Source organism: Ranitomeya imitator, chromosome 2 (assembly GCF_032444005.1).
Source record: "Ranitomeya imitator isolate aRanImi1 chromosome 2, aRanImi1.pri, whole genome shotgun sequence".
Classification (NCBI taxonomy): domain Eukaryota; kingdom Metazoa; phylum Chordata; class Amphibia; order Anura; family Dendrobatidae; genus Ranitomeya; species Ranitomeya imitator.
The window spans coordinates 270,777,677-270,803,566 of record NC_091283.1 but is presented as its reverse complement, the minus strand read 5'-3'; the positions used below and the strand labels follow the sequence as shown (position 1 = coordinate 270,803,566).

General features: G+C 60.7%; 1 protein-coding gene across 1 annotated transcript in view; it reads right to left on the bottom strand.

Moving 5' to 3' along the window:
* TEX2 (testis expressed 2) overlaps positions 1-24,115 on the bottom strand; it is a 33,107-nt gene extending 8,992 nt beyond the window's left edge. Inside the window, exons 1-4 of the mRNA XM_069749191.1 lie at positions 23,916-24,115; positions 5,584-7,066; positions 5,311-5,511; positions 4,910-5,234 (exon numbers count right to left, since the gene is read on the bottom strand). Coding sequence (XP_069605292.1) covers positions 4,910-5,234; positions 5,311-5,511; positions 5,584-7,041 — 1,984 coding nt within the window. The 5' untranslated portion in view covers positions 7,042-7,066; positions 23,916-24,115. The remainder of the gene's footprint in view (positions 1-4,909; positions 5,235-5,310; positions 5,512-5,583; positions 7,067-23,915) is intronic.
* Positions 24,116-25,890: the final 1,775 nt, after the last annotated feature.

Genomic DNA, 25,890 nt, shown 5'->3' with positions numbered 1-25,890 from the left:
TCAGAGTAATAGTGTGCGTGGGACCCCTACTCCCAGACACTAAAGACTACCAGTGGTAACTTTCACTGCTGGGGTCTTAAGGTCAGCCCAGCACTAGACGGTCAGAGTGTAGATATAATAAGGTGTGTGCAAGGTCAGGGTTACAGCTGTGTCAGTAACCAGAGGTTGCAAAGATGGCGGAGGGCACCAGGAGTGCAGTGAGGGCGCAGGCCAGTGCTATGGCCTATGAGGAGGTGGTGGTGGACGGTACTGTTCCAAGCGAGGGGGAGCTCAGCCCAGACTCTCCAAGGAGCCAGCCACCCATGCTTAGTCCGGCGAGGGACTACCCACCACCTGCCCGCCCCAGCCTGTCCACATCAGAGGCCCTTGTTGCAGCGGCAGTGGCACGTCTCGAGGCGGGTAATGAAGACGCCTATATGAGACTCATGGCAGCTGCAGAGAAAGCAGCGGAGGCTGAGCGTGCAGAACGCCGTGAAGCAGAGGAGCAGGAGAGGGCAGAACACCGCGAGGCAGCGGAGCGGGCAGAGAGAGCTGCTGAGCGGGCAGCGGAGCGCCAGCACCGACTGGAGATGGCTCAACGCGGGCTCCTGCTGGACGCCCCAGCACCACCAGAGTCCAGGGCTTCCAAAGTCCGGGCCGAGGACTTCCCTCTGCTTGAGAAGGATGGAGACCTAGATTCCTTCTTGCTGGCCTTTGAAAGGACCTGCCTTCAACACCATCTGGCCCCGGATCAGTGGGCAAGATACCTGACCCCCCGTTTGAGGGGTAAGTCCCTGGAAGTTTTGGGGGACTTACCTGCCGGGGCGGAGCAGGACTACAGCAGCATCAAGCGGGCCCTGATCCAACACTACAACCTCACCCCAGAGTCTTACCGCAGGAAGTTCCGGAGCCTGCAGCGGGGCCCAAAGGACACCTGGACCGACCACATGCGGGCATTACTGAGAGCTGCAGAGCACTGGACTTCGGGTCTAGCGCTCACCACCCGCCAGGAGGTCCAGGAACTGTTCGTCACGGAGCAGTTCTTGTGGAACTGCCCAGAGGACCTCCAGCAGTTCCTCCGTGACCGGAAACCGAAGGGGGCTTCTGCTACAGCCTCCCTGGCAGACGAGTATGCCAATAACAGGGCACCTGAGCCGAAGAAGCCTGCCAGCAGCACCTGGAGAGGGGGTAAGCCCAATCCTGCCCCTGTTCCCCCAGCCCCCAGAGTGCAAGGGGTGTACCCCCCTGCTGCCCTCTCCAGGCCAGACGCAGAACCCAGACGTTGTCATCACTGCAACCAGCTGGGACACTTCAAGGCTGCATGTCCCCAGCGTCTTAAGGCCCCATCCATGTCCCCGAAACCGTCCACTGTTTTATGTGTGGGAGGGGGTGGTGGGAGGTCCCTGGACAATTACCAACCCGTCACTATCGGCCGCTCAGCGGTCATGGGACTGCGGGACACAGGCGCTGAACGAACCCTGGTACGTCCTGAGGTGGTGTCCCCTCAAGACTTGGTGCCAGGGAGATCCCTGTCCGTCTCCGGAATTGGAGGCGTGGAACCGGCGCTGCCTGTCGCAAAGGTGTTTTTGGACTGGGGTGCCGGGAGGGGAATGCGGGAGGTGGGAGTAACGTCGAATATTCCTGCTAATGTATTACTTGGGACCGATTTGGGGCGGCTAGTGTCTCAGTATGTGACCACTGAACCCCCAAGTTCGGCTCCCCAAGAATGTCATGACTCTACTGTGAATGTTGATGTGTTGAATGTGCCTCCAACAGTGGGGGAGGGAGTGAAACCTGAGGGTACTCCATACACTGACACCACACACACAGGGCTCACAGTGAGGACAGGTGAGGAGACTGTAGGGGAGAGCTCAGAGGTGGAGGGAGGGGCTGCTATGGGCAGTGTAGAGCCCCTAAGTGAATCCAGCCTGCTGAGTCTAGGGCCCCTGCAGGAAGAGGAACAGGCCATGGGGGGAGGAGGCGTCCCGGGAGAGGAGCCACCAGGTAAGACCCCAGGGCGGGAGTTCCCCACACCCGGGATGTCAGGAGGGCCGGGAAGTCTGCCTGACCCGGCGACTTGGTCAGGAGACGGGGGGAAGCAGGCGCTACCCATGGACACAGTGGTCGTGGCCGCTGTCACCAGGAGTGGGAGTGCCGGAGCCCAAGGAGCCTTGCAGAGGTCCGACGGCTTCCCCCTCTCTGACCAAGTGGCTGCCGAGTCAGACAGCGGCCAGGAGACAGATCCCGGGGAGCTGACGGTGGATGTGGCGGTGTTGTCCATTCTCGCCACATCGAGTCAGGGATGTCAGGAAGCGCTGGAAGCCGACGCTAGCCTGAAAGCTCTTAAGGAGCAGGCGGCACAGCCTCCCGGGGAGTCAGACCGCGAGCAGGTGGTCTGGGACCAGGGACGGTTGTACCGGGTAACGGTCCAGCAGGGTTCACCGGAGGCGTGGCCCAGGGACCGACAGTTAGAGGCAGCCTCTGAGAGAGAGAGAGAAGGAGGAGGGGGCAGGGACAGCCTCAGAGAGAGAGGGGAGGGGGCAGAGACAGCCTCAGAGAGAGAAGGAGGAGGGGGCAGAGACAGCCTCAGAGAGAGAGAGGAGGGGGCAGAGACAGCCTCAGAGAGAGAAGGAGGAGGAGGCAGAGACAGCCAAAGAGAGAGAGAGAAGGGGGCAGAGACAGCCTCAGAGAGAGAAGGAGGAGGGGGCAGAGACAGCCTCAGAGAGAGAGAGGAGGGGGCAGAGACAGCCTCAGAGAAAGAAGGAGGAGGGGGCAGAGACAGCCTCAGAGAGAGAGAGGAGGAGGCGGAGGCAGCCTCAGAGAGAGAAGGAGGAGGGGGCAGAGACAGCCTCAGAGAGAGAGAGGAGGGGGCAGAGACAGCCTCAGAGAGAGAAGGAGGAGGGGGCAGAGACAGCCTCAGAAAGAGGGGAGAGGCAGAGACAGCCTCAGAGAGAGAGAGAGAGGAGGGACAGAGTCAGCCTCAGAGAGGAGGAGGCAGGGACAGGCTCAGGGAGAGAGAGGCCGAGACCCTAGTAATGCTGATGGGTTGCCCCGGCACGGAGAAGGTGTGGAAGGGCGCATGGGAGAACACAGGAATGTGATGCCCCCTAGCGCCCTCTAAAGCAGGGAGGTGTGATGAGGGAACAGCCGCCATCTTGGAACAGGCATGCTATCAGATTGGCGTGACTCCATTTTGTCTCCTGGACACAGGAGTGCTCCTGGCCCCCACCTTTGCTAATGAATAGAGTTCCTATTAGTATGCTAACGGGCTGAGCTCAGTGTAAACTGTAGACGGTAGTTCAAAGCCCCATGAGGAAACCACGCCACCAGGGGGCTTGGAAATGCTTGGGGGCTTAATTAAAACACGCATGCCAAGTGGCCACTGGATACACATCTATTATGGCAGCCCAGCCGAACCGTCTCCAACATGGAATTGTGAATTATGGACGCATCGTCCGAGGTACAGGCTCATAAAAAATATTCTCCTTACCCTAAAGAAATTGTGCATCCAACAGTGTGACCCCCGTGGCGGTGGGAGGTCTGAAACCCGAGATATAGAGATCAGCCTCCCACAGGGACCGAATGGGTCCAGGTTTGATCCCAGTACCACCAGCAGAACAAACCACAGGCGCTGGTACTGCCCGTGTGCTGATCCGATCATCCTGAGGGAGGTTATCCCATTTTTTAGAAATTGGAATAAATCTTGCAAGGAGGCAGAGGGGGTGGAGATTGCTAAGCCCACCCAGCTGCAGGCAGGGGGGCTCAGCCAGGTATAAGAAGAAGCTGAGGTCACTGGGAGGCTCTCACTCCACAGAAGAAGACGATGATGATTTCTTAAGGAACAGGGTATGCCAGCCAGAGGGGGGAGCAAGCACAGGCTTTCTGGGGGCTGCCCGGCAACTAAGTTTTTGGACCTGCGGAATGCTATGCCCCCCCGGCTTCCACAAGCGACCTTCACCCTGGTAAATTGACCCCCAGCTTTATACTTTTAAGCCTTGTATTATTATTGTTATATTGTACTCTGACTGTAAACTCTTGATATATTGTGATTCTATATTTCTTGTAATTATCTAGTGCGCCCTTAAGGCAATTAAATCATAAATTAATTTTGGGCTGATCCTTTTACTCTGATTGCGAATCCTAGAATACCCAGTGTGGGTAACAGGGCAGTCTCCCCGGCGGCCATTTGTCTCTAGGTGCAGTTCCTTTACTGACCTGAGAGACCAAGGGGGCGCCGGAGAGCTGGGCCTGTGTAGTGACATCACGGATTGGTGACGTGGGAGGAAGGGGTAATCCTTCACATTATATATATATATATATATATATATATATATATAATCAGTTGTAAACGTAATTAAGAAATGGCCTTTACCATGAACAGTAGAGGTCAAGATAAGGTCTGGAAGACCAAGAAACATTTCAGTGAGAGCTGCTTGTAGGATTACTAGAGAGGCAAATTAGATTCCCCAATTGACTGCAAAAGACCTTCAGAAAGATTAGGCAGACGATGGAGTTGTGGTACATTGTTCTACTGTTCAGAGACACCTGCACAAATATGGCCTTCATGGAAGAGTCATCAGAAGAAAACCTCTCCTGCGTTCTCATCATGAAATTCAGTGTCAGAAGTAAGCAAAAGAACATCTAAACAAGCCTGATAAATTTTGGATACAAGTCCTGTGGACCGATGAGGGTAAAATAGATCTCTGTGTCCACTATGGACAAAAGGTGGAGAAAAAAGGGCACAGAATTTCAGAACAACATCTCGCCCACCATTAAGCATGGGGGTGGATCAATCATGCTTTGGGGTTGTGTTGCAGCCGATGGCACAGGGAACATTTCAGGGTAGAGGGAAGAATGGATTCAATGAAAATTCTTGATGCAAACATATACAATGCCCTATGATACAAGTTCTGTCTCGTGGCCGACGTACCTGACCTCAGGGCTTTCTTCATGTCGCTCTTCATCCTGGAGGCCAGCAGCAGCCGGTGGAACCATTCCTCCTTCTCTCGGCCCGTCCTCCCGAACAGGTAAAGCACTTGGTCCCTGCCCCCCATGGTGTTCCTGCCTGTGGAGGACTTGCCGCCATCTTGCTGGGAGCCGCCCTCGGCTAGGGTCTCCTCCTTGTCTTCATCGGTGGTCTCCTTCTCCCTCTGAGCTTTGGACATGAAGTCTTCCTGCCGGCCGAGCTCCAGACAGATGGGATACTTCTTATTCCACAGCCGCTTCCGTGCCAGGCTGTGCGGGACTAGGTGGACCTGTGTGTGAGAGGCGGCTGGTAACATGGCAGCAGTGGAAATTTGAGGTGGTGGGACCTCTCGGGGCTTTGCTCACCTTGCAGTCCGTCAGGTCGTAGATCTTCTGGCTGATGTAGGTGACATCCGGTTTGGCCTCGTTGAAGGTGGCTCTGCGGGACACGTTCTTGTTGGGTTTGGACAGGCGCAGCATGGCGCCTTCCAGCCGGACGTACACGGACTGGGTCAAAGTGGCGTGATACGTCTCAGGGTCGTAGCTCTGGATCTCGTTCATCCACCCCTATGAGACAAGCACAGTGTGGAGACTGGGCCCCATGCTTCCCCATAATGCTCCAGCATGTGCTGCACTCACCTTCCATATGTCCGGCTCCGCGATGCTCAGCGGCTCCGCCGGGGTCTCGCGTCGGCACAGACGTCCACGTGAAGAACGAGGAGATGCGAAAAGCCAAATGATGGCGATGGCGGCCATGAAGCCGACAGCCATTCCCAGACACAGGCCTTCCAGGTAACTGGGCAGTGGGAGGAGGAGATAGGCATAGACCGCGAGTACCAGGAGGAAGAGCGCCAGAGCAGGGACCTCAGGGGCCTCCACGTATTCATCACCTTCATCGTCTGCAGTGCCACAGACCCCGGCCGCCTCCTCCGGAGCCTCCACCGCCTCCTCATCCTCAAAGTCAAAGTCTTCAGAGTAAAGCTCGGTGAACTCCTCGTCCTCCTTACTGACCAGGGCGGACAGCGAGCAGGAGTCCAGGGCCAGTGCCGGGCCCCTGCTTCCAGCCTCTTTCTCCTGCCCGGTGGTGCACTCATCATCCCCGTCCTCCTCCTTGATGCTGTAGTTGTTGTTGTTGGCCTCCAGGTGGCCATTGAGGTTGGAGAGGCTGGAGAGCTCAGATGCGCTGGAGGACAACGCTTTGGACCTGTAGCTGGAGGACTCGTCACCCATGATCTTACTGAGCAGCTGGAAGGGCTCGTAGATCACCTCGGAGAAGCGCCTCTTTGTGTCTTCAATCTTGGCCTCCACCTCCGTCACCTTGAAGAAGGATCGTCCGTCGGACGGGGATGTGATGGGCGATGACGGGGCGGTTTTGGAGTCTCCGCCGTTGCCCCGCGGTTGTGTGAACTGCTTGAACAGGTGAAGGTTGAGTTTGGAGTCGGGTGGTCGGGGTGCGCCACCTTCCACCTCCTGCTTGGACGTGTCCGTGGACAGAGACTTCACCAGGGTCTTCATCAGCTGCCGATGCCGGGTAGGTGCCACAGCTTCTCTAGGTTCCACCTCGGTGGACAGAGACTTGACCAAGCTCAGGAACGGCTTTGGTCCAGAGATGGCGGGCACCGCCGTGGACAGTGCCAGCACTTTGGAGGGTGAGGAGACCAGAAATGGCTTCTGCTCTGAGGGAGGGGACGCGCTGGGGGAGGCCAGACTGCTGTGAGACGAGGACAGGGGTAATGGCACAGCGCTGAAGGGCCCGGGCTGACCAGGCGCTTCTGTGGGTGGCATGGCGGTAGGCAGCAGGGTTGGCAATGAAAACTGGAGCATGGCGTCAGCGGGGGAGGCCGCGGGGCTAGAGGTCACGTGTGCAGCGCTATCGAAGTAGAGGTCCTCGCTGGCCTCCACAGCCGTTACCACCTTCTGGTCGTCCATGTCCTCACTGAGGGTCTCTTCCTCCTCCTCTTCCTCGGTCCCAAAAGCCGAGAAGCGGATGGTGAGGGTCTCTTGGGACACAGAACGATGGACCTCCACTTTGGGGGCGGTGGTCTTGGCAGAGGTTTGGCGTGATTTCTCTCCATGGCTGCCGTCCAGACTGGTCATTGCACTCTCAGCGGAGATACAGGAGCTACGAGAGAGAGAAAGGGTTAAACTAGAGCAGGCATCACCCCCATCATCCAGCACAGAGAGGAGCGGGCATCACCCACATCATCCACCACAGAGAGGAGCTGACATCACCCCCATCATCCACCACAGAGAGGAGCAGGCATGAGCCCCATCAGCCACCTCAGGCAGTGCACCCGGGGGCAGGGTAGCACTCAGGCAGCGCAGCCGGGGGGCCGCAGGGCACTGTTGCTGCTCGGTCCACTCTATGCCACCAGTACATCTCTGGCGCTGCCCTGTATTATTCATGTGGCTCTGCTGTGTGTAATGTGCTGCGGAGCGTGGCCGCCGCTCGCTGGTAATTACCGCCACTCTCCTCATTATTATTTTATGTCACCAGGTGAAAATAACAAATTGTGTGCAAGCGACACCAGAGCGGAGAGCGAGGGACGATAGAGAGAGAGCGAACGGGACTAGAGAGAGAGCGGGACTAGAGAGAGAGAGCGCGGGACTGGAGAGAGAGAGAGAGAGAGAGAGAGAGAGCGAGCACGGGACTGGAGAGAGAGAGCGGGACAGAGAGAGAGAGCGCGGGACTGGAGAGAGAGCGGGACAGAGAGAGAGAGAGCGCGGGACTGGAGAGAGAGAGAGCGCACGGGACTGGAGAGAGAGAGAGCGCGGGACTGGAGAGAGAGAGAGCGCGCGGGACTGGAGAGAGAGAGAGCGCGCGGGACTGGAGAGAGAGAGCACGGGACTGGAGAGAGAGCGGGACTAGAGAGAGAGCACGGGACTGGAGAGAGAGAGAGCGCGCACGGGACTGGAGAGAGAGAGCGCGCACGGGACTGGAGAGAGAGAGAGCGAACGGGACTGGAGAGAGAGAGAGCGCGCACGGGACTGGAGAGAGAGAGCGCACGGGACTGGAGAGAGAGAGAGCGCGCGGGACTGGAGAGAGAGAGCACGGGACTGGAGAGAGAGCGGGACTAGAGAGAGAGCACGGGACTGGAGAGAGAGAGAGCGCGCACGGGACTGGAGAGAGAGAGCGCGCACGGGACTGGAGAGAGAAAGAGCGCACGGGACTGGAGAGAGAAAGAGCGCACGGGACTGGAGAGAGAAAGAGCGCACGGGACTGGAGAGAGAAAGAGCGCACGGGACTGGAGAGAGAGAGCGCACGGGACTGGAGAGAGAGCGCGCACGGGACTGGAGAGAGAAAGAGCGCACGGGACTGGAGAGAGAAAGAGCGCACGGGACTGGAGAGAGAAAGAGCGCACGGGACTGGAGAGAGAGAAAGAGCGCACGGGACTGGAGAGAGAAAGAGCGCACGGGACTGGAGAGAGAGAGAGAGCGCACGGGACTGGAGAGAGAGAGAGAGCGCACGGGACTGGAGAGAGAGAGAGCGCACGGGACTGGAGAGAGAGAGAGAGCGCACGGGACTGGAGAGAGAGAGAGAGCGCACGGGACTGGAGAGAGAGAGAGAGCGCACGGGACTGGAGAGAGAGAGAGCGCACGGGACTGGAGAGAGAAAGAGCGCACGGGACTGGAGAGAGAAAGAGCGCACGGGACTGGAGAGAGAGAGAGAGCGCACGGGACTGGAGAGAGAGAGAGAGCGCACGGGACTGGAGAGAGAGAGCGCACGGGACTGGAGAGAGAGAGCGCACGGGACTGGAGAGAGAGAGAGCGCGCACGGGACTGGAGAGAGAAAGAGCGCACGGGACTGGAGAGAGAAAGAGCGCACGGGACTGGAGAGAGAAAGAGCGCACGGGACTGGAGAGAGAGAGAGAGCGCACGGGACTGGAGAGAGAGAGAGAGCGCACGGGACTGGAGAGAGAGAGCGCACGGGACTGGAGAGAGAGAGAGAGCGCACGGGACTGGAGAGAGAGAGAGCGCGCACGGGACTGGAGAGAGAGAGAGCGCGCACGGGACTGGAGAGAGAGAGAGCGCGCACGGGACTGGAGAGAGAAAGAGCGCACGGGACTGGAGAGAGAAAGAGCGCACGGGACTGGAGAGAGAAAGAGCGCACGGGACTGGAGAGAGAGAGCGCACGGGACTGGAGAGAGAGAGAGAGCGCACGGGACTGGAGAGAGAGCGCGCACGGGACTGGAGAGAGAGCGCACGGGACTGGAGAGAGAAAGAGCGCACGGGACTGGAGAGAGAAAGAGCGCACGGGACTGGAGAGAGAAAGAGCGCACGGGACTGGAGAGAGAGCGCACGGGACTGGAGAGAGAGAGCGCACGGGACTGGAGAGAGAGAGCGCACGGGACTGGAGAGAGAGAGAGAGAGAGAGCGCACGGGACTGGAGAGAGAGCGCGCACGGGACTGGAGAGAGAAAGAGCGCACGGGACTGGAGAGAGAAAGAGCGCACGGGACTGGAGAGAGAAAGAGCGCACGGGACTGGAGAGAGAGAGCGCACGGGACTGGAGAGAGAGAGCGCACGGGACTGGAGAGAGAGAGAGAGAGCGCACGGGACTGGAGAGAGAGCGCGCACGGGACTGGAGAGAGAAAGAGCGCACGGGACTGGAGAGAGAAAGAGCGCACGGGACTGGAGAGAGAAAGAGCGCACGGGACTGGAGAGAGAGAGAGAGCGCACGGGACTGGAGAGAGAGAGAGCGCACGGGACTGGAGAGAGAGAGAGAGCGCACGGGACTGGAGAGAGAGAGAGAGCGCACGGGACTGGAGAGAGAGAGAGAGCGCACGGGACTGGAGAGAGAGAGAGCGCACGGGACTGGAGAGAGAAAGAGCGCACGGGACTGGAGAGAGAGAGAGAGCGCACGGGACTGGAGAGAGAGAGAGAGCGCACGGGACTGGAGAGAGAGAGAGAGCGCACGGGACTGGAGAGAGAGAGAGAGCGCACGGGACTGGAGAGAGAGAGAGAGCGCACGGGACTGGAGAGAGAGAGAGCGCGCACGGGACTGGAGAGAGAAAGAGCGCACGGGACTGGAGAGAGAAAGAGCGCACGGGACTGGAGAGAGAGAGAGCGCACGGGACTGGAGAGAGAGAGCGCACGGGACTGGAGAGAGAGAGCGCACGGGACTGGAGAGAGAGAGAGAGAGAGCGCACGGGACTGGAGAGAGAGCGCGCACGGGACTGGAGAGAGAAAGAGCGCACGGGACTGGAGAGAGAAAGAGCGCACGGGACTGGAGAGAGAAAGAGCGCACGGGACTGGAGAGAGAGAGAGAGCGCACGGGACTGGAGAGAGAGAGAGAGCGCACGGGACTGGAGAGAGAGCGCGCACGGGACTGGAGAGAGAAAGAGCGCACGGGACTGGAGAGAGAAAGAGCGCACGGGACTGGAGAGAGAAAGAGCGCACGGGACTGGAGAGAGAGAGCGCACGGGACTGGAGAGAGAGAGCGCACGGGACTGGAGAGAGAGAGAGAGAGCGCACGGGACTGGAGAGAGAGAGAGAGCGCACGGGACTGGAGAGAGAGAGAGCGCACGGGACTGGAGAGAGAGAGAGAGCGCACGGGACTGGAGAGAGAGAGAGAGCGCACGGGACTGGAGAGAGAGAGCGCACGGGACTGGAGAGAGAGAGAGAGCGCACGGGACTGGAGAGAGAGAGAGAGCGCACGGGACTGGAGAGAGAGAGAGAGAGCGCACGGGACTGGAGAGAGAGAGAGAGAGAGCGCACGGGACTGGAGAGAGAGAGAGAGAGCGCACGGGACTGGAGAGAGAGAGAGAGAGCGCACGGGACTGGAGAGAGAGAGAGAGAGCGCACGGGACTGGAGAGAGAGAGAGCGCACGGGACTGGAGAGAGAGAGAGAGAGCGCACGGGACTGGAGAGAGAGAGCGCACGGGACTGGAGAGAGAGAGAGAGCTCACGGGACTGGAGAGAGAGAGAGAGAGAGCGCACGGGACTGGAGAGAGAGAGCGCACGGGACTGGAGAGAGAGAGAGCGCACGGGACTGGAGAGAGAGAGAGAGCGCACGGGACTGGAGAGAGAGAGAGAGCGCACGGGACTGGAGAGAGAGAGAGAGCGCACGGGACTGGAGAGAGAGAGAGAGCGCACGGGACTGGAGAGAGAGAGAGAGCGCACGGGACTGGAGAGAGAGAGAGAGCGCACGGGACTGGAGAGAGAGAGAGAGAGCGCACGGGACTGGAGAGAGAGAGAGAGCGCACGGGACTGGAGAGAGAGAGAGAGAGCGCACGGGACTGGAGAGAGAGAGAGAGAGCGCACGGGACTGGAGAGAGAGAGAGAGCGCACGGGACTGGAGAGAGAGAGAGAGCGCACGGGACTGGAGAGAGAGAGAGAGCGCACGGGACTGGAGAGAGAGAGAGAGCGCACGGGACTGGAGAGAGAGAGAGAGCGCACGGGACTGGAGAGAGAGAGAGAGCGCACGGCACTGGAGAGAGAGAGAGAGCGCACGGGACTGGAGAGAGAGAGAGAGAGCGCACGGGACTGGAGAGAGAGAGAGAGAGAGAGAGAGAGAGCGCACGGGACTGGAGAGAGAGCGCACGGGACTGGAGAGAGAGCGCACGGGACTGGAGAGAGAGCGCACGGGACTGGAGAGAGAGAGAGAGCGCACGGGACTGGAGAGAGAGAGAGCGCACGGGACTGGAGAGAGAGAGAGCGCACGGGACTGGAGAGAGAGAGAGAGAGCGCACGGGACTGGAGAGAGAGAGAGAGAGCGCACGGGACTGGAGAGAGAGAGAGAGAGCGCACGGGACTGGAGAGAGAGAGAGAGAGCGCACGGGACTGGAGAGAGAGAGAGAGAGCGCACGGGACTGGAGAGAGAGCGCACGGGACTGGAGAGAGAGCGCACGGGACTGGAGAGAGAGAGAGAGAGAGAGAGCGCACGGGACTGGAGAGAGAGAGAGAGAGAGAGAGCGCACGGGACTGGAGAGAGAGAGAGAGAGAGAGCGCACGGGACTGGAGAGAGAGCGCACGGGACTGGAGAGAGAGCGCACGGGACTGGAGAGAGAGCGCACGGGACTGGAGAGAGAGCGCACGGGACTGGAGAGAGAGCGCACGGGACTGGAGAGAGAGCGCACGGGACTGGAGAGAGAGCGCACGGGACTGGAGAGAGAGCGCACGGGACTGGAGAGAGAGCGCACGGGACTGGAGAGAGAGCGCACGGGACTGGAGAGAGAGAGAGAGCGCACGGGACTGGAGAGAGAGAGAGAGCGCACGGGACTGGAGAGAGAGAGAGAGCGCACGGGACTGGAGAGAGAGAGAGAGCGCACGGGACTGGAGAGAGAGAGAGCGCGCACGGGACTGGAGAGAGAAAGAGCGCACGGGACTGGAGAGAGAAAGAGCGCACGGGACTGGAGAGAGAGAGAGCGCACGGGACTGGAGAGAGAGAGCGCACGGGACTGGAGAGAGAGAGCGCACGGGACTGGAGAGAGAGAGAGAGAGAGCGCACGGGACTGGAGAGAGAGCGCGCACGGGACTGGAGAGAGAAAGAGCGCACGGGACTGGAGAGAGAAAGAGCGCACGGGACTGGAGAGAGAAAGAGCGCACGGGACTGGAGAGAGAGAGAGAGCGCACGGGACTGGAGAGAGAGAGAGAGCGCACGGGACTGGAGAGAGAGCGCGCACGGGACTGGAGAGAGAAAGAGCGCACGGGACTGGAGAGAGAAAGAGCGCACGGGACTGGAGAGAGAAAGAGCGCACGGGACTGGAGAGAGAGAGCGCACGGGACTGGAGAGAGAGAGCGCACGGGACTGGAGAGAGAGAGAGAGAGCGCACGGGACTGGAGAGAGAGAGAGAGCGCACGGGACTGGAGAGAGAGAGAGCGCACGGGACTGGAGAGAGAGAGAGAGCGCACGGGACTGGAGAGAGAGAGAGAGCGCACGGGACTGGAGAGAGAGAGCGCACGGGACTGGAGAGAGAGAGAGAGCGCACGGGACTGGAGAGAGAGAGAGCGCACGGGACTGGAGAGAGAGAGAGAGAGCGCACGGGACTGGAGAGAGAGAGAGAGAGAGCGCACGGGACTGGAGAGAGAGAGAGAGAGCGCACGGGACTGGAGAGAGAGAGAGAGAGCGCACGGGACTGGAGAGAGAGAGAGAGAGCGCACGGGACTGGAGAGAGAGAGAGCGCACGGGACTGGAGAGAGAGAGAGAGAGCGCACGGGACTGGAGAGAGAGAGCGCACGGGACTGGAGAGAGAGAGAGAGCTCACGGGACTGGAGAGAGAGAGAGAGAGAGCGCACGGGACTGGAGAGAGAGAGCGCACGGGACTGGAGAGAGAGAGAGCGCACGGGACTGGAGAGAGAGAGAGAGCGCACGGGACTGGAGAGAGAGAGAGAGCGCACGGGACTGGAGAGAGAGAGAGAGCGCACGGGACTGGAGAGAGAGAGAGAGCGCACGGGACTGGAGAGAGAGAGAGAGCGCACGGGACTGGAGAGAGAGAGAGAGCGCACGGGACTGGAGAGAGAGAGAGAGAGCGCACGGGACTGGAGAGAGAGAGAGAGCGCACGGGACTGGAGAGAGAGAGAGAGAGCGCACGGGACTGGAGAGAGAGAGAGAGAGCGCACGGGACTGGAGAGAGAGAGAGAGCGCACGGGACTGGAGAGAGAGAGAGAGCGCACGGGACTGGAGAGAGAGAGAGAGCGCACGGGACTGGAGAGAGAGAGAGAGCGCACGGGACTGGAGAGAGAGAGAGAGCGCACGGGACTGGAGAGAGAGAGAGAGCGCACGGCACTGGAGAGAGAGAGAGAGCGCACGGGACTGGAGAGAGAGAGAGAGAGCGCACGGGACTGGAGAGAGAGAGAGAGAGAGAGAGAGAGAGCGCACGGGACTGGAGAGAGAGCGCACGGGACTGGAGAGAGAGCGCACGGGACTGGAGAGAGAGCGCACGGGACTGGAGAGAGAGAGAGAGCGCACGGGACTGGAGAGAGAGAGAGCGCACGGGACTGGAGAGAGAGAGAGCGCACGGGACTGGAGAGAGAGAGAGAGAGCGCACGGGACTGGAGAGAGAGAGAGAGAGCGCACGGGACTGGAGAGAGAGAGAGAGAGCGCACGGGACTGGAGAGAGAGCGCACGGGACTGGAGAGAGAGCGCACGGGACTGGAGAGAGAGAGAGAGAGAGAGAGCGCACGGGACTGGAGAGAGAGAGAGAGAGAGAGAGCGCACGGGACTGGAGAGAGAGAGAGAGAGAGAGCGCACGGGACTGGAGAGAGAGAGAGAGAGAGAGCGCACGGGACTGGAGAGAGAGCGCACGGGACTGGAGAGAGAGCGCACGGGACTGGAGAGAGAGCGCACGGGACTGGAGAGAGAGCGCACGGGACTGGAGAGAGAGCGCACGGGACTGGAGAGAGAGCGCACGGGACTGGAGAGAGAGCGCACGGGACTGGAGAGAGAGCGCACGGGACTGGAGAGAGAGCGCACGGGACTGGAGAGAGAGCGCACGGGACTGGAGAGAGAGAGAGAGCGAGAGCGCACGCGGGGGACTGGAGAGAGCAACGCCGGCACAATCAGGTGAGGTAGGGAGCAGAGAGGAGACCATGACAGGGGTGAGGAGCGGCACAGACCCCAGCCGAGTATCCTCAGTACACCCCAGGCACCGCTCCCAGCACCCCGATGGTTAATAAACATGGGCCTCAGGCACTTGTAGCTATTCAGGTGTCACCAGAACAGCAGAGTCAGTGTGTATGGCCAGGAGCATCAACATCACAGAAGAACAGAGCCCGTCCCCTCCCCACCACAGCTATAGAGCAGAGCCCGTCCCCTCCCCACCACAGCTATAGAGCAGAGCCCGTCCCCTCCCCACCACAGCTATAGAGCAGAGCCCGTCCCCTCCCCACCACAGCTATAGAGCAGAGCCCGTCCCCCCCACCACAGCTATAGAGCAGAGCATGTCCCCCCGCCACAGCTATAGAGCTGTGCCCGGCCCCCCACCACAGCTCTATAGAGCTGTGCCCGGCCTGTCACCAAGGCTATAGAGCAGTGACCGCCCCCCACCACAGCTATAGAGCAGTGTCTGGCCCCCCACCACAGCTATGGTGTCTGGTGCCCCTTGTCCACCCGATGCCACTCCTTAACATGATTGCCATGCAGCAGAGTCCAGGCTGCGCTGACTTCGCCAGATCCCCTCCCCCGCTGCTCACCGGATAATTTGATGAGAGATTATAGGGGGCAGCAGATCAGCAGAGGATGTAACCTGCCGGGCGCAGGCCAGAGGGGGCCCCGGGTGCAAGCCAGAGGCGGGCAGGCAGGGGGCCCCAGGTGTGAGGCACAGGCCAGAGACAGGCAGGGGGCCCCGCGTGTGAGGCACAGGCCAGAGACAGGCAGGCAAGGGACCCCGGGTGTGAGGCACAGGCCAGAGACAGGCAGGCAAGGGACCCCGGGTGTGAGGCACAGGCCAGAGGCAGGCAGGCAGGGGGCCCCGGGTGTGAGGCACAGGCCAGAGACAGGCAGGCAAGGGACCCCGGGTGTGAGGCACAGGCCAGAGGCAGGCAGGCAGGGGGCCTCGGGTGTGAGGCACAGGCCAGAGGCAGGCAGGGGGCCCCGGGTGTGAGGCACAGGCCAGAGGCAGGCAGGCAGGGGGCCCCGCGTGTGAGGCACAGGCCAGAGGCAGGCAGGCAGGGGGCCCCGGGTGTGAGGCACAGGCCAGAGGCAGGCAGGCAGGGGGCCCCGGGTGTGAGGCACAGGCCAGAGACAGGCAGGCAAGGGACCCCTGGTGTGAGGCACAGGCCAGAGGCAGGCAGGCAGGGGGCCCCGGGTGTGAGGCACAGGCCAGAGGCAGGCAGGGGGCCCCGGGTGTGAGGCACAGGCCAGAGGCAGGCAGGCAGGGGGCCCCGGGTGTGAGGCACAGGCCAGAGGCAGGCAGGCAAGGGACCCCGGGTGTGAGGCACAGGCCAGAGGCAGGCAAGGGACCCCGGGTGTGAGGCACAGGCCAGAGGCAGGCAGGCAGGGGGCCCCGGGTGTGAGGCACAGGCCAGAGGCAGGCAAGGGACCCCGGGTGTGAGGCACAGCCCAGAGGCAGGCAAGGGACCCCGGGTGTGAGGCACAGGCCAGAGGCAGGCAGGGGGCCCCGGGTGTGAGGCACAGGCCAGTCGGTATAGGTCACTTCCTATATCTTCTTTTTGTGCACAGATTGGCCCGTCGCCGCCTGCAGACTGCACCCATGAAACTCCAGGACAGAGTCATGTTCCTGACGCTCTTCCTCCTCACCCTCCTCCTCCAGAAAATTCCCAGGTGATCAGAGGATCAGTCCGGGACAAGCGAGGCAGAACAACCACAAATACGGCGGCCGAGGAGAGAACAGCAGATACGAGTGTGGAGCGAAGGCATCAAAGACAGCACACACGGTCATACAGTGTGCCGCCATCACCTGACACATCACCCGGGACAACACACTGTGCCGCCATCATCTGCCAATCATCACCCCGGGACAACACACAGTGCCGCCATCACCTGACACATCATCACCCCGGTATAATACACTGTGGGGTCACCTCCTTAGAAAAAGAAATTATCTGACAGCGAGCAAGAGAAGCGACACTCCCCAACCCCTCAGGGGAAGGACACACACAGACACACACACCTCTTCTCCCCCATACTTCTCATGGGTGGGGGACACACTTTCCCCCTCCACCCCTCAAGGGCAGGAAACACCTCTTCTGCCCTGCACCCCACCCCTTCTCCCTCCCATCCAATGAAGGACACAACTTCTCTCTCCCCACCCCTCAGAGGTGGAACACACCTCTACCCCACCCCTCAGGGGCAGGACACCTCCCCAACACCCATCAGAGGAAGGGCACACCTCCTCTTCTTCCAGAGATGGGACAAAAACACCTCTCTCCCAGACCCCCCCTCAAGGGTGGGACACCTTTTCTCTCCCCCCCTCACAGGGGCAAAATACACATACACACACACACACACACACACACACACCTGTCCCCCCCCCCCCCCAGGGGCGGAACAGAAGTTGTTTCTTCCCCACAGCCCTCAGGGACGGGACACATCATCCCTCTCCCCACAAAGCCTTCAGTGGAGGGACACACACCTCTTCTCTACACCCCAGAGTGGGATATACACACCACTTCCCACCCCTCAGGAGCAAGACACGCACATCTCACCACCTCAATGGGCGGGATACACGCCTCCCCCCAAGGGGCAGTTATACACCTCTCCTCCCACCCCCCCAAGGGGAGGGATACACACCTCTTCTCCCCCCCCCCCAGGGGAGGGATACACACCTCTTCTCCCCCCCCCAAGGGGAGGGATACACACCTCTTTCCCCCCCCCCCCCAAGGGGATGGATACACACCTCTTCTTCCCCCCCTCCCACCTCTTCTACTCCGCACCCCACCCCTCAGAGGTGGAACACACCTCTACCCCACCCCACAGGGGCAGGACACCTCCCCACCACCCATCAGAGGAAGGGCACCTCCTCTCTCCCCACCCCTCGGGGGTAGTAAACACCTCTTCTGCTCCGCACCCCACCCCTCAGAGGCGGAACACACCTCTACCCCACCCCTCAGGGGCAGGACACCTCCCCACCACCCATTAGAGGAAGGGCACCTCCTCTCTCCCCACCCCTCAGGGGTAGTAAACACCTCTTCTGCTCCGCACTCCACCCCTCAGAGGTGGAACACACCTCTACCCCACCCCTCAGGGGCAGGACACCTCCCCAACACCCATCAGAGGAAGGGCACACCTCCTCTTCTTTCAGAGATGGGACAAAAACACCTCTTTCCCAGACCCCCCTCAAGGGTGGGACACCTTTTCTCTCCCCCCCAAATACACACACACACACCTATCCCCCCCCCAGGGGCGGAACAGAAGTTATTTCTTCCCCACAGCCCTCAGGGACGGGACACATCATCCCTCTCCCCACAAAGCCTTCAGTGGAGGGACACACACCTCTTCTCTACACCCCAGAGTGGGATATACACACCACTTCCCACCCCTCAGGAGCAAGACACGCACATCTCACCCCCTAAATGGGCGGGATACACGCCTCCCCCCAAGGGGCAGGATACACCTCTCCTCCCACCCCCGCAAGGGGAGGGATACACACCTCTTCTCCCCCCCCCCAGGGGAGGGATACACACCTCTTCTCCCCCCCCCCCAAGGGGAGGGATACACACCTCTTCTCCCCCCCCCCAAGGGGAGGGATACACACCTCTTCTCCCCCCCCCCAAGGGGAGGGATACACACCTCTTTGCCCCCCCCCCAAGGGGAGGGATACACAACTCTTCTTCCCCCCAAGGGGTGGGATACACACCTCTTCTCCCCCCCCAAGGGGAGGGATACACACCTCTTCTCCCCCCCCCCCAAGGGGAGGGATACACACCTCTTCTCCCCCCCCCCCCCAAGGGGAGGGATACACACCTCTTCTCCCCCCCCCCCCAAGGGGAGGGATACACACCTCTTTGCCCCCCCCCCCCAAGGGGAGGGATACACACCTCTTCTCCCCCCCCCCCCCAAGGGGAGGGATACACACCTCTTCTCCCCCCCCCCAAGGGGAGGGATACACACCTCTTCTTCCCCCCCCCCCCAAGGGGAGGGATACACACCTCTTCTCCCCCCCCCCCAAGGGGAGGGATACACACCTCTTCTCCCCCCCCAAGGGGAGGGATACACACCTCTTCTCCCCCCCCCCCCAAGGGGAGGGATACACACCTCTTCTCCCCCCCCCCCCCCCCAAGGGGAGGGATACACACCTCTTCACCCCCCCCCCCCCGCCAGGGGCATGACACACCTCTTATCTCAGAGGTGGGAAACGAACACCTCTCTGCCAGACCCCCTCAGGGGTGGGACACACCTTTTCTCTTCTTCCCCCTCAGGGGTTGACTGCACACACTATTCTCCCCTCCGAGGCAGGATACACACCCTTCTCCCCCCCCCCAGGGGCGGAACAGGCATCCTTTCTTCCCCACAGCCCTCAGGGGTGGGACACAGCTTCCCCCTCAGGGTTGGGACACACCACTTCTCCCCCACAACAACCCTCAGGGGTGGGACACCTTCTCTCCCCTAGGATGAGCCACACATCTCTTCTCTCCCCCCCCCCCAGGGGGGACACACATCCCTTCACCCCCCCCCCCCCAGGCGGGACACACATCCCTTCTCCCCCCCAGGCGGGACACACATCCCTTCTCCCCCCCAGGCGGGACACACATCCCTTCTCCCCCCCAGGCGGGACACACATTCCTCCTCCTCCCCCCCCAGGCGGGACACACATCCCTTCTCCTCCTCCTCCCCCCCCAGGCGGGACACACATCCCTTCTCCCCCCCAGGCGGGACACACATTCCTCCTCCTCCTCCTCCTCCCCCCCCAGGCGGGACACACATCCCTTCTCCTCCTCCTCCTCCTCCCCCCCCCCAGGCGGGACACACATCCCTTCTCCTCCTCCTCCCCCCCAGGCGGGACACACATCCCTTCTCCTCCTCCTCCCTCCCCCAGGCGGGACACACATCCCTTCTCCCCCTCCCCCAAGCGGGACACACACATCCCTTCTCCCCCTCCCCCAGGCGGGACACACACATCCCTTCTCCCCCTCCCCCAGGCGGGACACACACATCCCTTCTCCCCCTCCCCCAGGCGGGACACACACATCCCTTCTCCCCCTCCCCCAGGCGGGACACACACATCCCTTCTCCCCCTCCCCCAGGCGGGACACACACATCCCTTCTCCCCCTCCCCCAGGCGGGACACACACATCCCTTCTCCCCCTCCCCCAGGCGGGACACACACATCCCTTCTCCACCTCCCCCAGGCGGGACACACACATCCCTTCTCCACCTCCCCCAGGCGGGACACACACATCCCTTCTCCACCTCCCCCCAGGCGGGACACACACATCCCTTCTCCCCCCCCCCCCCAGGCGGGACACATCCCTTCTCCCCTCCCCAGACATCCTCTCCTCCCCACAGCCCTCTGGGGCGGGACACATGTTCCCCCCTCAGGGTTGGGACACACCACTTCTCCCCCACACAGCCCTCCGGGGCGGGACACACATCTCTCCTCCCCCACCCACGGGGCGGGACACACATCTCTCCTCCCCCCCACGGGGCGGGACACACATCTCCCCACCCCCCCCACGGGGCGGGACACACATCTCTCCTCCCCCCCCACGGGGCGGGACACACATCTCTCCTCCCCCCCACGGGGCGGGACACACATCTCTCCCCCCCCACGGGGCGGGACACACATCTCTCCTCCCCCCCCAGGCGGGACACACATTCCTCCTCCTCCTCCTCCCCCCCCAGGCGGGACACACATCCCTTCTCCTCCTCCTCCCTCCCCCAGGCGGGACACACATCCCTTCTCCCCCTCCCCCAAGCGGGACACACACATCCCTTCTCCCCCTCCCCCAAGCGGGACACACACATCCCTTCTCCCCCTCCCCCAGGCGGGACACACACATCCCTTCTCCCCCTCCCCCAGGCGGGACACACACATCCCTTCTCCCCCTCCCCCAGGCGGGACACACACATCCCTTCTCCCCCTCCCCCAGGCGGGACACACACATCCCTTCTCCCCCTCCCCCAGGCGGGACACACACATCCCTTCTCCCCCTCCCCCAGGCGGGACACACACATCCCTTCTCCCCCTCCCCCAGGCGGGACACACACATCCCTTCTCCCCCTCCCCCAGGCGGGACACACACATCCCTTCTCCCCCTCCCCCAGGCGGGACACACACATCCCTTCTCCCCCTCCCCCAGGCGGGACACACACATCCCTTCTCCCCCTCCCCCAGGCGGGACACACACATCCCTTCTCCCCCTCCCCCAGGCGGGACACACACATCCCTTCTCCCCCTCCCCCAGGCGGGACACACACATCCCTTCTCCCCCTCCCCCAGGCGGGACACACACATCCCTTCTCCCCCTCCCCCAGGCGGGACACACACATCCCTTCTCCCCCTCCCCCAGGCGGGACACACACATCCCTTCTCCCCCTCCCCCAGGCGGGACACACACATCCCTTCTCCCCCTCCCCCAGGCGGGACACACACATCCCTTCTCCCCCTCCCCCAGGCGGGACACACACATCCCTTCTCCACCTCCCCCAGGCGGGACACACACATCCCTTCTCCACCTCCCCCAGGCGGCACACATCCCTCCCCAGACATCCTCTCCTCCCCACAGCCCTCTGGGGCGGGACACATGTTCCCCCCTCAGGGTTGGGACACACCACTTCTCCCCCACACAGCCCTCCGGGGCGGGACACACATCTCTCCTCCCCCACCCACGGGGCGGGACACACATCTCTCCTCCCCCCCGCGGGGCGGGACACACATCTCTCCTTCCCCTCCCACGGGGCGGGACACACGTCTCTCCTTCCCCCCCACGGGGCGGGACACATCTCTCCTTCCCCCCCACGGGGCGGGACACACATCTCTCCACCCCCCCCCACGGGGCAGGACACACATCTCTCCTCCCCCCCCATGGGGCGGGACACACATCTCTCCTCCCCCCCCCACGGGGCGGGACACACATCTCTCCTCCCCCCACGGGGCGGGACACACATCTCTCCTCCCCCCACGGGGCGGGACACACATCCCTCCTCCCCCCCCCCACGGGGCAGGACACACATCTCTCCCCCCCCCCACGGGGCAGGACGCACATCTCTCCACCCCCCCCCACGGGGCAGGACACACCTCTCCTTCCCCCCCACGGGGCGGGACACATCTCTCCTTCCCCCCCACGGGGCGGGACACACATCTCTCCACCCCCCCCACGGGGCAGGACACACATCTCTCCTCCCCCCCCACGGGGCGGGACACACATCTCTCCTCCCCCCCACGGGGCGGGACACACATCTCCTCCCCCCCCACAGGGCGGGACACACGTACACCTCCTCTTTCCCCTTCCCAACCCTCAGGGGCGGGACACACGTACACCTCTTCCGCCAACACCCCCAGGGCAGGACACAGACCTTCCTCCCACTTCCCAACCCTCAGGGGCAAGACACACACTTCTTCCCCCTTCCCAACCTTCAGGGGTGGGAGACACACACCTTTTCGTCACCCTTCCCAAACCTCAGGGGCAGGATACCCCTCTTCTAACCCCCTTCAAAACCCTCAGGAGCGGGACAGACAAACCTCTACTCCCTCCCACCCCCTAGGGGCAGGACACACATACACCCCATCAGCGCGGGATACGACAGGTTGAGCAAGAGCACCGTACACACACAGATAAAAACCAACACCCCCATCCCCACGAAGGCCCCCGGCCCACAACATGCCAGAATCTGGCAGAGCAGCGGTCTCCACCCCGGCACCATCACCCATTTCCCACCACACGGGAAGACACAAGGCTCAGGGCGGGAGTGATGGCTGCGGACTGTGGCCGCGCTGGTTACACATTATAGGGTTATTACAACTCAGCTCCCATCTTATCTCACACGTCTGTATGAACAACGATTAGATCAGCGTCAGCAAACAACCCCCAGCCAGCGGTGTACCCAGATACAAGGGCCGCACCCCTCCGCTATACAGCCGGCACCAGCGGTGACATCCCCGCTGCAAAGGGATGAGGAGGTATAGAGTCTAATGTACAAGGGTTCAGAGGGGCGGGGTCTAATATACAGGGGGGTATAAAGTATAATATACAGAGGGGGAGACAGAGAGTATAATATACAGGGGGGAGGTATAGGGTATAATATACAGGGGGGAGGTATAGGGTATAATATACAGGGGGGAGGTATAGGGTATAATATACAGAGGGGAGGTATAGGGTATAATATACAGGGGGAGGTATAGGGTATAATATACAGGGGGGTATAAAGTAATATACAGGGGGAGGTATAGGGTGTAATATACAGGGGGAGGTACAGGGTATAATATACTGGGGGGAGGTATAGGGTGTAATATACAGGGGAGGTATAAAGTGTAATATACAGGGGGAGGTATAGGGTGTAATATACAGGGGGAGGTATAGGGTGTAATATACAGGGGGAGGTATAGGGTGTAATATACAGGGGGAAGAACAGGGTATAATATACAGGGGGAGGTACAGGGTATAATATACTGGGGGGAGGTATAGGGTGTAATATACAGGGGGGAGGTATAGGGTGTAATATACAGGGGGAGGTATAGGGTGTAATATACAGGGGGGAGGTATAGGGTGTAATATACAGGGGGGAGGTATAGGGTGTAATATACAGGGGGAGGTATAGGGAATAATATACAGGAGTGGAGGTATAGGGTATAATATACAGGGGGGAGGTATAAAGTATAATATACAGGGGGAAGTATAAAGTGTAATATACAGGGGGAGGTATAGGGTGTAATATACAGGGGGAGGTACGGGGTATAATATACTGGGGGGAGGTATAGGGTGTAATATACAGGGGGAAGTGCAGGGTATAATATACAGGGGGAGGTACAGGGTATAATATACAGGGGGGTGGTATAGGGTGTAATATACAGTGGGTAGGTATAGGGTGTAATATACAAGGGGGAGGTATAGGGTGTAATATACAGGGGGAGGTATAGGGTGTAATATACAGGGGGAGGTATAGGGTGTAATATACAGGGGGAGGTATAGGGTGTAATATACAGGGGGGGGAGGTATAGGGTATAATATACAGGGGGAGGTATAGGGTGTAATATACAGGGGAGAGGTATAGGGTATAATATGCGGGGGGGAGTATAGGGTGTAATATACAGGGGGGAGGTATAGGGTGTAATATACAGGGGGAGGTATAGGGTGTAATATACAGGGGGAGGTATAGGGTATACTATACAAAGGGGAGGTATAGGGTGTAATATACAGGGGGAGGTATAGGGTGTAATATACAGGAGGGAGGTATAGGGTGTAATATACAGGGGGGGGGGGGAAGTATAGGGTATAATATACAGGGGGAAGGTATAGGGTGTAATATACACGTTATTACTGGCGTCTCTCGCATATACCGCTCCGTGACTCTTCCTCCTCACATCACTCTTTCGGCCTCTCCCCCATTTCCAGCACAGCACCGCACACTCACCGCCGCCGTGTCTCATGTCCCCGCCTCAGGCCCGGTGTCGCCGGCCTCTGCCCCGCTGCCGCCTGACACCAGCAGGCGCGGCTAATCGCTGCCCGATCCGCGGATTCTCTCGGCTCTCTACACCTTTCTCTAGACGTCAAATTTGCGTACCGCGCCTCATTCTCAAAATGGAGCACAGTGATTGGTCCAGAGACACCTATTTGATGACTTGTTATTCATAGGAATTCCTGGTACTGGGCGCACGGGGTGTTCACGGATTGGCTTAAGACCCTGGCTATGACAAGTCACATGATCCCGCACTATATAAAGGTCACGTCCGCCCAGCGCTGCCGCATGCCTGAGAGAGAGACGGCCTATAGAGATCAGTGTGCTGTGAGGTGTGCTGCGCTCCGGTCACTGGTCGTCACCAACCTGCCAGTCACTCAGAGGCAGAAAAATAATGAACGCGCTGTAAACCATTGATGAGGAGGCGATGTAGGGCGGTGCAGCGAGGACGGGTAGGGTGGTAGACAGAGATGGAGGAGATGTAGGGTGGTGCAGCACTGTGGAGAGGACGGGTAGGGTAGTAGACAGAGATGGAGGAGATGTAGGGCGGTGCAGCACTGTGGTGAGGACGGGTAGGGTGGTAGACAGAGATGGAGGAGATGTAGGGCGGTGCAGCGAGGACAGGTAGGGTGGTAGACAGAGATGGAGGAGATGTAGGGTGGTGCAGCACTGTGGAGAGGACGGGTAGGGTAGTAGACAGAGATGGAGGAGATGTAGGGCGGTGCAGCACTGTGGTGAGGACGGGTAGGGTGGTAGACAGATGGAGGAGATGTAGGGCGGTGCAGCACTGTGGAGAGGACGGGTAGGGTGGTAGACAGATGGAGGAGATGTAGGGCGGTGCAGCACTGTGGTGAGGACGGGTAGGGTGGTAGACAGATGGAGGAGATGTAGGGCGGTGCAGCGAGGACGGGTATAGTGGTAGACAGATGGAGGAGATGTAGGGCAGTGCAGCACTGTGGAGAGGACGGGTAGGGTGGTAGACAGAGATGGAGGAGATGTAGGGCGGTGCAGCACTGTGGTGAGGACGGGTAGGGTGGTAGACAGATGGAGGAGATGTAGGGCGGTGCAGCACTGTGGTGAGGAAAGGGTAGGGTGGTAGACAGATATGGAGGAGATGTAGGGTGGTGCAGCACTGTGGTGAGGACGGGTAGGGTGGTAGACAGAGATGAAGGAGATGTAGGGCGGTGCAGCACTGTGGTGAGGACGGGTAGGGTGGTAGACAGATGGAGGAGATGTAGGGCAGTGCAGCACTGTGGAGAGGACGGGTAGGGTGGTAGACAGAGATGGAGGAGATGTAGGGCGGTGCAGCACTGGTGAGGACGGGTAGGGTGGTAGACAGATGGAGGAGATGTAGGGCAGTGCAGCACTGTGGAGAGGACGGGTAGGGTGGTAGACAGAGATGGAGGAGATGTAGGGCGGTGCAGCACTGGTGAGGACGGGTAGGGTGGTAGACAGATGGAGGAGATGTAGGGCAGTGCAGCACTGTGGAGAGGACGGGTAGGGTGGTAGACAGAGATGGAGGAGATGTAGGGCGGTGCAGCACTGTGGTGAGGACAGGTAGGGTGGTAGACAGATATGGAGGAGATGTAGGGTGGTGCAGCACTGTGGTGAGGACAGGTAGGGTGGTAGACAGAGATGGAGGAGATGTAGGGCAGTGCAGCACTGTGGAGAGGACGGGTAGGGTGGTAGACAGATGGAGGAGATGTAGGGCGGTGCAGCACTGTGGTGAGGACGGGTAGGGTGGTAGACAGATGGAGGAGATGTAGGGCGGTGCAGCACTGTGGTGAGGACGGGTAGGGTGGTAGACAGATGGAGATGTAGGACGGTGCAGCACTGTGGTGAGGACGGTTAGGGTGGTAGACAGATATGGAGATGTAGGGCGATGCAGCACTGTGGAGAGGACGGGTAGGGTGGTAGACAGATGAAGGAG